The sequence below is a fragment of the Ursus arctos genome, chromosome X (genome assembly GCF_023065955.2).
Source record: "Ursus arctos isolate Adak ecotype North America chromosome X, UrsArc2.0, whole genome shotgun sequence".
NCBI classification, from domain to species: Eukaryota; Metazoa; Chordata; class Mammalia; order Carnivora; family Ursidae; genus Ursus; species Ursus arctos.
The window spans coordinates 119,441,146-119,457,543 of NC_079873.1; the positions used below are offsets into that span (position 1 = coordinate 119,441,146).

Sequence of the window (16,398 nt, forward strand, 5' to 3'; positions counted from 1 at the left end):
AACCAACTGAGACACTCATGTGCCCCAAAGGGCATTTACTTCTTATGTTTTCACATAGACACAAAACTTCTAGATTTCAAAGTAACAATTTATTAAATGAGAATGAGATTACAAAGATTATAGTAGACATCACCTAAGTAGCCAGTAAGAGCACTAAGTACTGAGAATAAATTAACCTCTGAAAAGTGCATGTATTTGTACCCTAAACCAGCTATTGTAGAAACTTTTAGAATGCACACGCACATATTCCAGAGCAAGGATTTCATTACACATTATGTAGCCTCTGGAAAATTCCTTTATATATTTCTGAGGGAATAAGAGTGGAAAGGGCAAACAAAGTCTGAGTATTATTATGGAAATAGGTTTGACCTCTAGAACTTCCTGAGAGGGTCTCAGAGAACTAGAGTTAGAGGGGATGAGTCTGGGGGAGGTCAAAACTGGAGCTTGGGAGGCCAATTAAGAGGATGCTGGGATGATCTTTGTGGCATTGGCTCTCCAATCTGCATATGCATCAGAATCCCCTGGAGGGCTTGTTAAAAGAGATGGCTGGACCCCACTCCCCACCCTTCTGCTTCAGTAGGTCTAAGACTGGGCCTTAAAATCTGCATTCGTAACAAGTTATCAGGTGATACTGATACTGCCCATTTGGGGGCCACACTTTGAGAACCGCTGCACTGGGATCTTGCCACTCATCTCAGAATTCACCCTAGACTTACTGTATGTGAATCTACATGAATAAGACTCCCAGATGATTTGTATACATGTTAAAGTTTGAGAAGCACTGTTCTAAGAGACAGTTAATGTTATCCTAGACCTGAGGATGAACAAAAGTGCACTGGGTTAAAAGTTATTTATAAGACAGGGGCGCCTGGGTGGCGCAGTCGTTAAGCGTCTGCCTTCGGCTCAGGGCGTGATCCCGGCGTTATGGGATCGAGCCCCACATCGGGCTCCTCCACTGGGAGCCTGCTTCTTCCTCTCCCGCTCCCCCTGCTTGTGTTCCCTCTCTCGCTGGCTGTCTCTCTCTGTCAAATAAATAAATAAAATCTTTAAAAAAAAAGTTATTTATAAGACAGGAAAAAAAAACAAGGGTTAAAAGTTATTTATAAGACAGAAAAAAAAAAACAAGACTTATATGGCTGGACATAGGGGCGCCTGGATGGCTCAGTTAAGCATCTGCCTTTGGCTCAGGTCACGATCCTGGGGTCCTGGGATCGAGTCCCAACTTTGGGCTCCCTGCTCATCAGGGGTCTGCTTCTCACTCTGCCCCCCTGTGCTTGCTCATGCTCTCGCTCTCTCTCCCAAATAAACAAATAAAATCTTTAAAAATAAAACAAATAAATGGCTGGGCATAGGGAGGTGCGGGAGAGGGAGAAATCAGATATGCTTTGGTTTCCACTGAGTAGATAGGTAATTATTCCTTTCTGCTGGGACAGGGGACGCAAGCAGAGGAGTGCATTCGTAGGAGTGGTATTTGAATTCGGTATTGAATGTTTTGGCTACATGAAGTTCTCTTTTAACCCCCGCCACATTGGTCATATTGGCCATATGTGATTAAGCAATACTGCCCTGGGCTCCTGGTCCTGGGAAGGGATTGGTATTGCATAAAAAGTGTTAGGCACACGTGCAGGATTCTATTTTCAACTCAGAATCCCCTTGTGGCAAATATAAGTTAATAAAAGGCAAGTCTCTTCCACAAGAGGGTATTGAAAACCTGTCTCCCATCCCCATAGCATCCATCGTCATGCAGGTTAGACACGGGGTGACCAGCAAAGATTATTTGCCACCAGTCAGTAATTGGGGTCCTGAAGAACAGAAGGGGCTATTCCAGGTATCCCAGAGCAAAGACAAGAGACTGTGTGATGTACAGACAACGCCGGCAAGCTCAGTGTGGTTCCCGTTCAGAGTGGGGACCCAATCTCATCAGACCCTTTCGCTGCCTTCCAAAGTCCCCAGTTAAAGAACTCCTCCAAGTCTTACTTACAGCTAGCAATGTACTCAGCCAGCTGAGCCAGGATTCTAACCTGCAAGGCGGGCTGCAGAAGATGAGCAGTCCCCACTTACAGAATGAATGAGTCCGATTTCTGTCTGGAGGTGGCAGACTTTGCACTCCATCTCCTACTTTATTTGACCCTCACACAGAGACTAGGCACGGCCGGCAGTGTTGTTTTTTCCATTTTGCAGACGAGAAAGCTGAGTTTGAAGGAAATTAGAGGACTTGTGTAGAGTCATTGGAAGAGGGAGAGAATGGGACTAGAGCCCAGGGCTCCTGACTCCAAATCATGTGCTCTTTTCACTATAGTGTATAATGCTGTAGTCCACTGCACAGCCGACTGGTCTGCAGGACAAGTTCCCTTTTTGAATCCCAATTTATTTAAAGAGATGACTTGAGGGACGTCTGGGTGGCTCAGTCGGTGAAGCGTCTGCCTTTGGCTCAGGTCATGATCCCGGGGTCCTGAGATCGAGTCCCGCATTGGGCTCCTTGCTCAGTGTGGAGCCTGCTTCTCCCTCTGCCTGCCGCTCCCCCTGCTTGCGTCCTCTCTCTCACTCTCTCTCTTTCTCTGACAAATAAATAAATAAATAAAATCTTAAAAAAAATAGAGGGATGACTTGAATGGAAGGTTCACATAGTGACACCTGATTTCCTAAAATAGCACGATTCGTAATGCATTACAGTTTATTAGCGACTTTTATTTTAATGGTCAAGCAATTAATGATGAGTTACAGCAAAACGTCTGTGGCAGAAAAAAAAAACACACATTGTCACCAGGTCTGTTCATTATCCTCTGTGCTCTATATCCAGATCAATCAATAGTTAATTAATAATGCTGTGCTTCCTGAAGTACAAGGTTATAAATTATTTTAATGCTCATATGCATACTTTTTGTAGGAAAAATGAGTGGAAAATGCCTGCCATGCCCATCTCATTGTAAGAAAATGTATGTAATGATTACAAGCATATAATAAGAATGGTTTGCCCAGCCAAATGTTTGTTCATTTCTGTTAATCAGTATTCATTTGAGCTACTTTCATGCAGTTTGTGGAAGCAGTGCAATCAGTTGAGCAGTGTGGCAGATTTAAATCAGTAATAAAAGCCCTGGGGAAATTAACAAGACAAAACATTAACCACAGACTAAACATTAACATATATTAGCATTTTTATTATACCTGTAGAATTGTTAAATGGACATGGTTACTACTATTAAAAAGTTTATGTTGTATATCACATAATTTCAATGTATATTTTGTTTTAAAACTTTTTAGATTTAATTAAATGAAATTGAACAACAGCGTAATAGACCATTCAACAAAATGAACTGAAGTTCATTATTTTATTTCAGCTGGAAACTTATGGAATTCCCATCCTACCCTATCCCCAAGCCCCCAAGGTATCCTAAAACAGATGCCTCGGGTAATACTCGTCCAGTGTGGACCACGGGATCAGAGTGGGTATTTAAATTGCATAACCATAGAGGAAGTTTTAGGTTTAATTCTTCGGAGTTCTGATGAATCCACTGATGACCAAAAACTAAATTTCCACCAATTATTTAGCAACAGTTCTCAGAAAAGCACTCTTTGGGGCCACAGTAATCAACTGGATTCTAGCAGAAAAGTTATTCCGTAATTTAATAAAGCCGCAGAGATCCTCTAGATCCCCTCGAGCCTTGGCGAGCTCGGGAACAGCTCTTGAGAGGGAAGGAGATGCACTGATCACCGAGTACAATTCTGTGAGATGGCCATCTTCATCCTCAAAGGCTGTCGAATTTCCATGGGGAAGTAGGATAATGGGACCTTCTCTCTTTCTGTTTCTGTTTCTCCCCTCCCCTTCCCCTTCATATTATGGGCCATGTAAGTTAAATCACACACACACACACACACACACACCCCTCTTACTTATTTCTTGAGAAGGAAAATGTTGGTGTGCCTGGTTGGCCCAGTCAGTACAACATGCAACTCTTGATCTTGGGGTTGTGAGTTCAAGCCCCACGTTGGGTGTAGTTTACTTACCTAAAAAAAAAAGAAAGAAAGAAAAAAGAAAAGAAAAAAAAGAAAACAATGTAAAGCCTTCCCTTCATCTGATTTTTTAAAATCAAGCGCAAGATAGATCTGTAGGGCTAGTTAAGAGTGAGAGAGAGTCAAGATACTCTTTAATGTATTTGCGCCCCTTCCCCATTTTCTCATCTTTTGCGCTATTGGAGCTAAACAGGCTTAAACCTGTTGCATTTTTGTAGCCCTAGGATCAAGCAGGAATCTCCATTTGGGGAAAACTATAAAGAATATCATTGGGCCAGATATCAGACTAGACCTGGGATTAAATCGTAGGAATTACAGATTTTGTAGCCAACCCAAGAATCTGACTTCAAACAGTTAGTCAGGGTCCAGGGACAGCCCGCAGGCAGCAAGCTGCAGGTGGGACACACCTGGGAACCACCTCTCCCACAGAACCAACCGGACAGCCAGTGCTTTGGGATGATGACTAATCCACTCATACCAGGCAGGCCAAAGAATTCAGATCACTCCACTAGAAATACTGCCTGAAACTCCGGTTAAAATTGGATGTCCGTTTTCAGCTTATCATTGATAACTAGCCCTTCTTTAAAGTATGTTTTTTAATCCTTCATAATCATTACTCTTTTCCAGTTAGGGATGGGATGCCCACAGGACCACAAAGCTGGGCCACACTTAATACTGGGAAGCCCCAGAGTCTATCGTCTTGACAGAGATGGATGGCACAGGGGGAAAAATCAAAAACAAAAACTCGGGGCACCTGGCTGGTTCAGTCGGTGGAGCAGGTGATTCTTGATCTCGGGGTTGTAAGTTAGAGCCCCACGTTGTATGCAGAGATTACTTAAAAATAAAATCTTTAAAAAATAAACTTAGGTTTTGGAGTTAGGCAGATCTGGGTTCAAGCCCTAGCTCTGCCATCTACTACCATAATGACTTGGCTTCAGTTCCTTAACCATTGTGAGCCTCAGTTTCCTTATCTCTAAAATGGGGTCAACAATACCAGGTCCATATCCCTCAGAGGGTTGTAGAGCTCACCATCAAGAACAGAGACTAGATGGAGAAGTTATTAGTAAGGCACGAGCCTGAAGTCAGGTATGTTACAAATGGGAGGTATTGGAATTGTTAAGAAACTTACAACATAGACTTTCTCTGCTCAGTCACTCAGGAGGAGAGATCAAGTCTGAGTTGTTTTTTTACTTATTTAATTTTTGTCACCTGAGAGCTCCCAGAACCAACAGCAAATGGGGCCTGAGAACCAGTATAGTTAGATTTTAACGAATGGGATATCTGCATTTCTTGACATGTCAGTTATGGGGTGCTTGTGTGAATTGCATCGAACCCAATGCTTTGCATGGTTTCAAAATCTTTGGCAACATATTCTACTTGAAAAGTCATTTTCAGGGGCACCTGGGTGGCTCAGTTAGTTGAGCCTCGGCTCTTGATTTTAGCTCAGGTCATGATCTTGGTGTGGTAGGATCAAGCCCTGAGTCAGGTCGGGCTCTGCCCTCAGGGGGAAGTCTGCTTGTCCCTTTCCCTCTGCTCCTCTCCCTGCTCTCTCTCTCAAATAAATAAAATCTTTAAAAAAAAAAGTCATGTTCACCTTTTTCTTTCAGAAGAGTTCAGAATCAAATGTGATACTTCACATATCTTATCTTCCTTTTTTGCATGAGACCTGAGTTACAGGTGGCGTGAAGCTGTGGGACCAGGTCAAAAGGAAGTCTTGCTATGGGTAACAGGTAGAAGTGGGATGGTAGGGCTGATCTCTTGAGGCGCAGTCTACGGGGTTCTTCACCATACGTTGCTGGGCCCCCTGGTAGTATATTCTCCTCGTGCATGTGCAAAGCCAGTGCTCTGGGCCCTGCTTAGAAAAGAATGGTCCTAGGGTTGCTAGGATGACCTGCTGGCCTAGATATGGTCAGAAGCCCTGCCGCCGCTGTCTCCTCCTCCTCCTCCTCCTTCTTCTTCTTCTTTTATTTTTAAGATTTATTTATTTATTTGAGAGAGAGAAAGTGCACGGTAGGGAGGGGCAGAGGGAGAGGGAGAGAGAATCCTAAGCAGACTCCCCTGATGAGCACAGAGCCTGATGCGAGGCTCGATCCCATGACCCTGAGATCGTGACCTGAGCTGAAACCAAGAGTCGGGTGCCCAACTGACTGCGCCTCCTGGGAGCCCCGAGGCCCTGCCTTCTTAGGTTTCAAGTCTTGTAACACCTCAGACCACCATTGCTTTCCCTGCCATGGGTTCCAGCACATGAATAAGGGCACCATTAGGAATCACAGTTCATGGAAAACGAAAGGGTTTTCTATTCCAGGTCTATTGATAGAGACACTCACCTATCTAATAAATCCACTCTCACTAACTGAATTTCAAGATAGCAGCATCCTTGACCGGGCACATTCGTCAGTGGAAGGAAATTAGATTGCATGTGTTATTTAAGACTCTAAGCTGCTTCTTGAGAGGCTGGCGCGTCTTTAGCAAGTGCAGCCGTGGAGTGAGACCCAGGTCTCCGGGCATCACCCGATGTTGCCTGAGTGCGAAGCTGAAAGGACCCTTCTAATGTGAATACTGTGTCTCTTTGTAAATTACTGTTTTTCTTTTCATGGCCACCTCTCAAAATGAGCTCATAATATTCACCTACGGCTCACACAGTGTGGAGGTGAAAGCTGTGGGGAGAAGAGCCCAAAGGGGGGGTCAACATTTGACAAATGCTTTGTATATGAGAAGAATTTGCTTCATGGTAGATTTGTGGAAGAAAATACAGCCCGTCTGATAAGATGTGGCAGATTTCAGATGGGGGGGTGGGGGCGTTGGCAGGACGCCATTGTTTGCCCCTTACCCCACACGGAGCCTTGGGAAGTCTGCCCGATAATGCCACATTGGGTGGCTTGGGAAGAAAGGTCACACTGGCTACATTCTCATTTGTTCTTAACCTTCCTACTTTTGCTTCAGCTGCACCCCCTTTCCAGTAGGGCGGGAGGGGAGTTAGACACTTTAAAGCCTTGCTGGGGCCCAATTAGCATTCAGGGATACAAAGGGCAGACTTTCAATGGGGAGGCAGGTTTCACAGCTGCGGTTTGTGAGTAGACAAGCTACTATGGAAGATGTGTGAACGATTTTGATTTCCATGCTGGCTTTGGAGCAGGTGTCAGTCAAGAGAATGGGCCTCGTGCTCCCGAATGTGCTAAGAACACTTTGATCCTGGTGAAATAGATTCTCACACTCATGTACATTCATGGAGTAATAAACAGAGATTTATGGAGCGGAGATCAAGGTTTCGTTCCACGAGTATTCACCGGTTGTGTGACAAAGTAAACATGTATATTTCTATGAGCATAATTTTAGGATGCACGGTCTGCCCTCAGTTATTCGTATCTGCCTCGTAAACTTTGGAAGTGATTGGAACTGAACTCCCCAGTCTAGCCAGGCAGCCCCCTCACCTAAAGCACCATCAATTCGGCTAAACTCAGAGAATACAGATTCTTCATTTGAAGTTATTATCAGCCCGAGTCAAAGAGCATTTCATAAACACATCTGCAAAATTCAATACCATACATTCCACAGGCAAATGGAATATTTCAAAGCGTCTGCAACTTTTGTTTCGTTCCCGTTAAGATCTACTACTGAGAATAGCTGGTCTGAATATCAGACAATAGGTGCCATCTTTCATCAGTGGAGCTGATGACACTACTGACTCTAGATTCTTCTTTTCTAATTCAAGAATTGATTTATATATGGAAAACTTTCCAAAGCTCTACAAACCAAATGCCATTTTTGCTTTTAGAAAGACCTAGATAGCTTCATAAATGTTTTCGGGGCTATCTTGGGAAACCCAGAAACGGATGACCACATGCAGCCCGTGGCCTGTCAGTAAAATGGCACGCCAGACCTGATACTAGGGGTCTCCTTCAAACCATTTCAGTTAATTTGCCTTTACTGCATGCCTAACAGCGTGCAGAATTCAGTCTGAACTCCATGGAGGTACAGAAGTACCAAAGATATAACGTCTGTCTTCATCAGGTATTTCTAATATTTTTCCTAAAGTATACAATCTCTGTATTCACCTTAGCTATGTTAGCTATGTTTTTGAGGACTGGGAGTTCCTTTTAAAAAAAAAGAGAGAGAGTATAAGCAACTGGAAACCAAGCATCATCTTCTAAGGAGGTGATATTGTTTAAGCTTTCAAGTCAGATAATGAATCCACTGTGTATTTGCCACAGGCAAATAACTTAACCTCCCCAAACCTCCGTTTCTTCACCTATAAAATGGGGGTGATAACATTTAGCGTAGCGTCTGGCATTAGGGAGACGTGTTAATACCTACTTCTTCATATAGAATATATATATAGACTATAATACATACTCCTTTATCTTCACTTTAGACTTACGTCTGAAAGCGCAAAAATAGAAATCTGCAAGTAATTGAACTGGATCATTTAGAATTGAGATAAGAAAGCTGATGCCATCTTTTAATCATTGCCATGTGGAGTGTGAGAGAACTAAGCTTTGGAGGGAGGCATCCGACAAATACTTTGGAATGAACAAGTGAATGGCTAGAGAAAGGAAGGAAGAAGCAAGAGGAAGGAAGGGCGGAGGGAGGGAAAGAGCGAGGGAGGAGAGAAGGTAGGCTTTCTGGAGCACCTGTGTTCTTTAGTACTCTCGGTCCTGGCCTTATTCAAAGATATGTGATTCAGAGCTGACGACACTGGCTATCGATTAGTTGGCTTGCCTTCTTCCTTCCCTCGGGGGTTTTTACGAAAGTCAGATGAGCAATTACATGGACATTTTTCTGAATGCTCTACCCTGGGTCTCATAACAAAACTCTCCGTACGGGAGGCTGCGCTGCTCCATCAACAGGCTACTCCACGCATCTCTTACAGCCCCTCATCTCCCGTATCGGTTCTTCCTAAACTTCGTAATTCCCACTTGTGAACTTCTTCATTCGTATAAATACTAAGGGCCATTGACAGGTATCAATAGCCTAAATCTTGTGTAGAGGGTCCTCTCAAATGTGCAGTTCATTGCAGAGAAAAAGCATTTTTCATCTTAGGAAACCTTTGAATAGGCTGTGCTCAGAGTCCCCACTGCCACAGTCTTCAGCCTTCTTTTCCACAGATGGCTTTTTGCCTTAAAAGCGTATCACCTTTTAATAGCTTCGTTCTGCTCTTTAAAAAGAAATTGGGGAAGAAATTGAAGTGCATTTCAGAATTTGTTTCTACTATCGTATCTGTGAAAGTATCACATAATCATATTGCATTTCGTTTTCAGATTGGCAAGTTATGCGCCCATTCTCAACAACGCCAATATAGATCTGCTTATTATCCTGAAGATCTGTTTATTGACAAGAAGGTATTAAAAGTTGCTCATGTAGAACATGAAGAAACCTTATCCAGCCGACGAAGGTGAGAGGGTTTTTTTTTTTTTCTCAATTTCAGCATACAATTAGCAATTGTGTTGTCAGGTCAAAAACCTTTGGAGTGAAACTTCTTAAATACACATTATTTGGTTCTTTTGAGTCGAGTCTGATTAATTAAATTCTACCATTTGTCAGTGCTAAAGAAAAAAGAAATCGTGTTATGTCTAAGCCATATTCAAATGGAAAGTGCCCATATGTGAGTATCCAACCCAGCAACACAGGGTGGAACGGACTTCTCTACTCAAGGTATTTATTGATTAAACAAAACGTTTTCTGCTTATGATCTGGTCTCACAATTTTATGGCTTCGCTTGTGACCTTCCGATTATTAACAGTGAGTCCAGGTCAAGTTCACCAGAGGGAAACTGGCAAGACACTCACGTGTATACACATACTCCTCATGCTATGCACTCTTGTAAGTATATGAAATGAAGGATTCAGTTTCTGTTTCTTAAGACTGCAATCAAGAGACTAAATTAAAGTTTGTTTCTGATTCTCTTCATTCCTCCTCCCCTCATCCAGATGACCTCTTTCCCTGTTCTAGTTTCAAGGTTACAAATAAGGGGTAGACATTAGCTGGAAATCCCAACACAAATGTAGGAAGGGTGCCTTCCCAAAAGGACTACACATGTCCCCAAGCCTGCCACTGGCTCAGTAACAGCCAGACATGAGCTCTGCTTCCTGATGACTTTGAGGGAATTGGGAGAGACTAGACTACAGATGGAAAATTAAGAGATGAAATCAGCAGGGGCTCCTGGGTGGCGCAGTCTTTAAGCATCTGCCTTCGGCTCAGGGCGTGATCCTGGTGTTCTGGGATCGAGCCCCACATCAGGCTCCTCTGCTGTGAGCCTGCTTCCTCCTCTCCCACTCCCCCTGCTTGTGTTCCCTCTCTCGCTGGCTGTCTCTATCTCTGTCGAATAAATAAATAAAATCTTTAAAAAAGAGAGATGAAATCAGCAACATCTCAGACGTAGGCTGAATTATACCATTCATATCCATTTATTACAAGAGGTTTTGAGGTGACGTGAGAGAAGGCAGTAAGGCTGCTTGAGAGACAGGCCTCCAAAGCAGCATTTCAGGAAGTCCCAGTTTCTACTCTTTTGTTGACTTCCAACCCGAATGGATTTCTAGTTTCCCTGTAGCAACAGTTTTAAAGTGTGACTCAAGGACCCAGGAAGTCCCCGAGACCATTTTCAGGGAGTCTGTGAGATGTTCCTTTTGCTGACTACATATCCATGTGAACCTGTGTTTTATTTATATACTTCAACCAAAACAACACATTGCAACAGATTGAACGCAGAAGCCGATGGGAGATTTCAGCTGTCTCCTATGAAGCCAGGCCAAAGATATTTTGTAAAAATGCAAAAACAATATCACTTTCTCACTATTTTTTCATAAAAATAGTATTTATGTTAACACATAATGGCTCATTGTTAGTTTAAAATTAATAAGGAAATAATTTTCTCCCTGAGTTTTAATTTCTTTTTTTTTTTTTAAGATTTTATTTATTCGACAGAGATAGAAACAGCCAGCGAGAGAGGGAACACAAGCAGGGGGAGTGGGAGAGGAAGAAGCAGGCTCATAGCGGAGGAGCCTGATGTGGGGCTCGATCCCATAACGCCGGATCACGCCCTGAGCCGAAGGCAGACGCTCAACCGCTGTGCCACCCAGGCGCCCCCTGAGTTTTAATTTCTAAAGCAGTTAAGTACAAAGGATATATATCATATAAACAAAAGCTCTTTGGGGCCCTCAATCTTTTTTTTTGGTAAAGATTTTATTTACTTATTAGACAGAGACCGCCAGCGAGAGAGGGAACACAAGCAGGGGGAGTGGGAGAGGAAGAAGCAGGCTCCCAGCAGAGGAGCCTGATGCGGGCCTGGATCCCAGGACTCTGGGATCAGGACCTGAGCCGAAGGTAGACGCTTAACGACTGAGCCACCCAGGCGCCCCCCCCCCAATCATTTTTAAGAGTATAAAGGGGTTGTATTAGTTACCCACTGCTACATAACAAATTATCCCAAAACACAGTGACTTAAAACAACCAACATTTATTATCTCACAGTTTCTGTTAGGCATTCAGGAGCAGCTTAGCTGGGTGGTTGTCGGGCTTTAAAGAAGTTTCGGTCAGTTTCTGGGGCTGTAGTCATATAAAGTGTAGACCTACTTCTAAAGCGGCTCACTTAGCAAGTTAGTGCTGGTTGTTGAAGGGAGGCCTCAGGCCCTCACCACGTGGACCTTGGCTGCTGGCTTCCCCAGAATATGCGCTCCGTGGAGGACAGCAAGGAGCAAGCTGTGATGTCTTTTCTGACCTAGTCTGGGAAGTGACATACTGTCAATTCTGACATCAAGTTGTTAGAAGTGAGTTCCCAATTCTAGTCCACACTCAAGGGGAGGGAAATGAAATTCTGCCTCTAGAAGGAAGGAGCATCAAAGAATTTGTGGACGTATTTACAAACTGCCACAGGGTCCTGGCACCAAGATATTTGAGAACCATATCCCTGTAGTATAGGGGATCTGTGGAAAGTTTTTGTCATTCTGGGAAGACAAAATCTGGTCATTTCTCTAGACCTTCTTTAACCACTGACTTTCCTTTGTCTGTTGTTCTCCATTGTTTTCACGCTTTGCCCAGACCACCTGAGAAATTAACCTCAGTCATTGACCTTTACCTAGGGGAAACCCCTTGCATATTGCACCAAGGTGCATAATTTATATTTATATTGTACTATTATAATATATAACACATTACATATTAATATTAATAATGAAGAATAGATATACAATGAATTACTAATACATCAATATTTATAATTATATATAATTTGTAATTACACTATTTATAAATAACATACAAAAATAAAATATAATACAAATGTATTATATTATATCATACTATATAATTATTAATTAAAATTAATAAGAGGGGCACCTGGCTGGCTCAGTCAGGGGAGCATGCAACTCTTGATCTCGGGGTTGTGAGCTCGAGCCCCACATTGGGTGTAGAAATTACTTGAAAATAAAATCTCAAAAAACTTTATTTTTTTTAAAGATTTTATTTATTTATTTGACAGAGAGAGAGAGAGACAGCCAGCGAGGGAGGGAACACAAGCAGGGGGAGTGGGAGAGGAAGAAGCAGGCTCCCAGCGGAGGAGCCCGATGTGGGGCTCGATCCCAGAACGCCAGGATCACGCCCTGAGCTGGAGGCAGACGCTTAATGACTGACCACCCAGGCGCCCCCTGAAAAAACTTTTTAAAATAAAATTAAATTAATAAGTGGAATGTTTAAATTATAAATTACACTTATATATTATAAATGTAATAATATGTTATATATTTATATCATATTATACAATAATATGTATTTTTATATCTATTGCTTTATTCAACTCTGCAGAAATTTAGGAAATACCTAGTATGTGCCAGGCTGTGTCCTGGGCATCAAAAATCAAGACACAATCTCAGCTCTCCAAAGCAGTCTAATGTGGAAATAGACTTAAATGCCAATAATTCCAGAACAGTTTTATAAAGGCAAAGAGTGTCCAGAGTCTATCCCTAGAGGCAGCCCACAGGAGGAGTGAGAGCCTCTGCCCAGGGAGTTAGAGCAGGCCTTCACAGAGCAGGTGGTGTATGAATTTGTACCAGAATCACGTGCAGAGCTTTTTCAAACGAAACACACCACCCCAGTCCCATTTTGAGACTACCCTGCCAACCTAGACACATTTATGAGTAAGTAGGAGGCCTTACTTTATCAAGGCCCTGCTGCCATGGCCTCTGTCTTGGGCTCTTGTGGGACCCACTCCCTATTGCCTTACCAGCGAGGGCTCTATGGTATTCAAATCCTCCAGGGAAAAAAGAAACCGATGAATGGGTTCTCGGCTGGGCACCCAGATTGGCACTTTGTTCAGATTACTTTCTGAACTTGCTGCTAAGCCCCAAAGAAAAGAAAAGATAGTAAGAAAAACTACAGAGCCTGTAGGCTTGAGTAAGGGATGGTCGAGCAGGGCTCCTTTGGGTGTTGGGAGCACGAGCCCGCCCCCTGATGCTTCTCGTCTTTTGCAAACTGGAGCCTTAGCGTCCAAGTCATTCCTCCTGAATTCTCTTGCAGAATAAGAAAGTGAAACAACAGGAGAGTGTCTGATTTCATTTAACTCCCTCCAATAGGCATTGTAAACCCTCTTAGGGAGAGGGGAGACTCGAGGATTAAGATGATCTCTTGCTCCATGCCCTGGCCCCCGCAATCTGATGTTATTAGGAGGGCTTGGTTTGGGAGAGTGTTAGTACCTCTATAAATTTCTCGGTATGTCCTGCACAGCATTTCGCACTGTCCAGAAAAATATGTGTGCCTCCAGCACCCCTCACACCATGCCCAAGCTCCATCCTCCGTGGTTCAAAATATGATAATTGGAAAGTAACCCTATGGTAGCTTTTCGTCTGTGGAGGTTGGGAGCAAGCTGTCTGAATCTGATTATGAGTTGAAAAGCCCTTCGCCTTATTAAAATAACAACACACAAAGAAATGCAGGATCCCTTTGGGAGCATTCAGAAGTCATCTGTTTGTTTTGTCTGCCCCCAACTGGGTAGTTTGCAACACGCAACTAATCTTAGAAATAGCTTAGTTCAATTTAAAGGCGATTTAATACTCAACCGGCGGCCTGCGTATGAGTCAGTGTTCCATTAAGGTAGAAATATTGAAAATATCTGTCATCAGATTTAAAACGGGGTAGGACAAGATGCACAAGTAAGCAACCAGAATAGAGGCAATGCGATTTCCAGCCCTTGCCAGCGCTCATGTCTTCGGCACTTCTCAGCGGCAGCCTCTCCCTCCTTGGGCCTCCTAACAGGCTCCTTCACCGCTTCCCATATGATACTGTTTACCTTGTCATTCGCGCAGCCCCCTAAAGTTTGGTGGAACGCGTGAGCGCTATCTGTCCTTTTTCTAAGCCCCACATCTCAGTCGAATAGTCCAGAATAGTCCATCGTGGCCCAACTGCTAACGTGTGAGAAAGTGGCTCAGTCCCTCCACCCTGTGAAATTGCATCTGTGTGTCCCCTTCCTGCGCTGCTCCTCCTCCCCTCCCCCCTCTGACTTGGTCTAAAGGGGCAATGGATTAGGTGACACTAGTAAATGACCTAGAAAGAAAAGAACAAAAGCCGATCTCAGCTCCCCGGTCCAAAATCAATGCTCACTCCCACTCCCTCTCAGCCTGCTGCTCTGGTTTGGCTAGGCAGCTTTGTAAGCTCCGTGGTGCCTTCCACCCTCCGAACAAAACAACAAAGTATGTCCTGAATGAATCAACGAGTTTCGGGTCTGGTACAAGTCATTCTGCCCTAAATAGGCCTCTACTTCTTTCACCATTTGTCAACACCATCTATATGCTAAGCGTTGTGTACGGATTAGGCTCTGATGAATAGAAAGAGCCCCTCGCCTAGTTAGGGGGAGACACCCACAGATAATTTTCAAACACAGGGGGCAAGTGTTATCGCAGAGCTGTGTTCAAAAGGGTGGCGGCACTGTGGCTGGGGAAGGTAGCAGCTCTCCTGCGAAAGTCAAGAAAGGCTTCTTAGAAAAGGGAACTCTTGAGCCCGGCGTTGGCGGAAGATGAGAAACTCAACAGGTGGAGGAGAGAAGAGACGGTGTTCCAGGCAAAGGGAACAGCATGAGACAAAAGTACAGGCAACTCTTTGGAATGGCAGAAAATTAGAGTTTGGGATCAGACGGTGGAAGTTTCTCTGCTGCAGAGAAATGGGTTTACCTGATCCTGCTTCATTCCCGTTATAATGATTGCAGGTTATTTGCTTTTCTGAGTTTTCAGTTCTTTTTTTTTTTTTTTAAATAATGAGCTCCTATTACTTTATATTAAGAAAAAAAGAACCTTAATGATAAAGGAGGAAAGTTCAGGATCTGCAGTTGGGGATGAAAGGCCGTTTTTACTCGTAGTGGTTTCCAATTAGTGCTGCTTTGAGGCCTGCCCAAGCAAATCACCGCAAGAAAGCCAAGGGAATCCCCTCCCCCACGCCCCAGGAAGGGGGCGCTCCTCTTGAGGACGGTGGGAGCCCTCCAGGGGAGATCACGTGCACCCAGCCGCAATATTTCAAAATGGCTCGTGCATGCAAAGGGGCCCTGTCCTTTAGTTCCACATTTAACACAGTGAATAGAAAGCTCTGTGAAGAGACCTTTTTTTTTCCCTGAGCAGACTGCCGTAAGCAAGTGTTGGGTTTGACCTACGTGAGAGCCCTAGGCTCGACTATTTATATGTCAAGTGGTATGTGCGGCATGCGCCTATTAGAATAAAATGGAATGGGAATCAAAGAACATTCCCTTCAATCAAATTGTTTTTCCTATCCCGGGCAACTAATTGTCCAAACGTTCTATCCTTTTTTTTTTTTTTTTTCCTAGAGACAATTCTGTCGAGCAGACTGCCTTAGTTCATGGGTGGAGGTTCCTTTGTTGTCTGTCATGGGCTACTAGCACAAAGAAAAGAAATCTGGACTGAGTCCTACATGGGTAATTAATATGTCACCTAATTTCGTTGCAGGTATCTTTCTTTAAAGAGAGATACGGAAATATTCACCTTGCCTCCTTTTAAGATTATAAGCAGAGGGATAGGAGGCTTTATTTAAGGAAAGATAAAAGCAAAAGACCCTCCATTGCCAGGCCAGACGGGGTTCAGGAGTGAGTGACAAAGAAGAGGGGAAATGAGAGAGGCCCAGTGAACTCGGTAGGAGGTAAACTGCGCCTGTCACACTCTGCTGCTCTCAGGGCTGTGGTGTCCGAGGACGTTATCACCTGTTGTCGCTCCCTTTTGAAAAGCTCATTAACTCTCCAGCAGTTTCGAAAGGCTTTCTTCTAGCCTGCAAAATAGGGCGTCTGGATTTATTTTCAGAACTCCAACTTTCTCTTGGAGACTGAGGTCTAGTTTCCCTCCCACCGTCTGTGGAAGGTTTTACGTGAAGGTATGGCCAGCCCTGTGGCACCAGTTTGCGGAG

General features: G+C 43.7%; 1 protein-coding gene across 3 annotated transcripts in view; it reads left to right on the forward strand.

Annotated features, from left to right (window-relative positions):
- GPC3 (glypican 3) overlaps window positions 1–16,398 on the forward strand; it is a 406,719-nt gene that overhangs the window by 260,187 nt on the left and 130,134 nt on the right. For 2 of the 3 annotated variants that reach the window (XM_026520618.4, XM_057315054.1), the window contains exon 4: window positions 9,270–9,403. In XM_026520618.4, the coding sequence (XP_026376403.1) occupies window positions 9,270–9,403 (134 nt within the window). Of the gene's footprint in view, window positions 1–9,269; window positions 9,404–9,552; window positions 9,664–16,398 lie in introns of all 3 variants that reach the window. The other variant, XM_026520616.4, reaches the window with a different exon arrangement.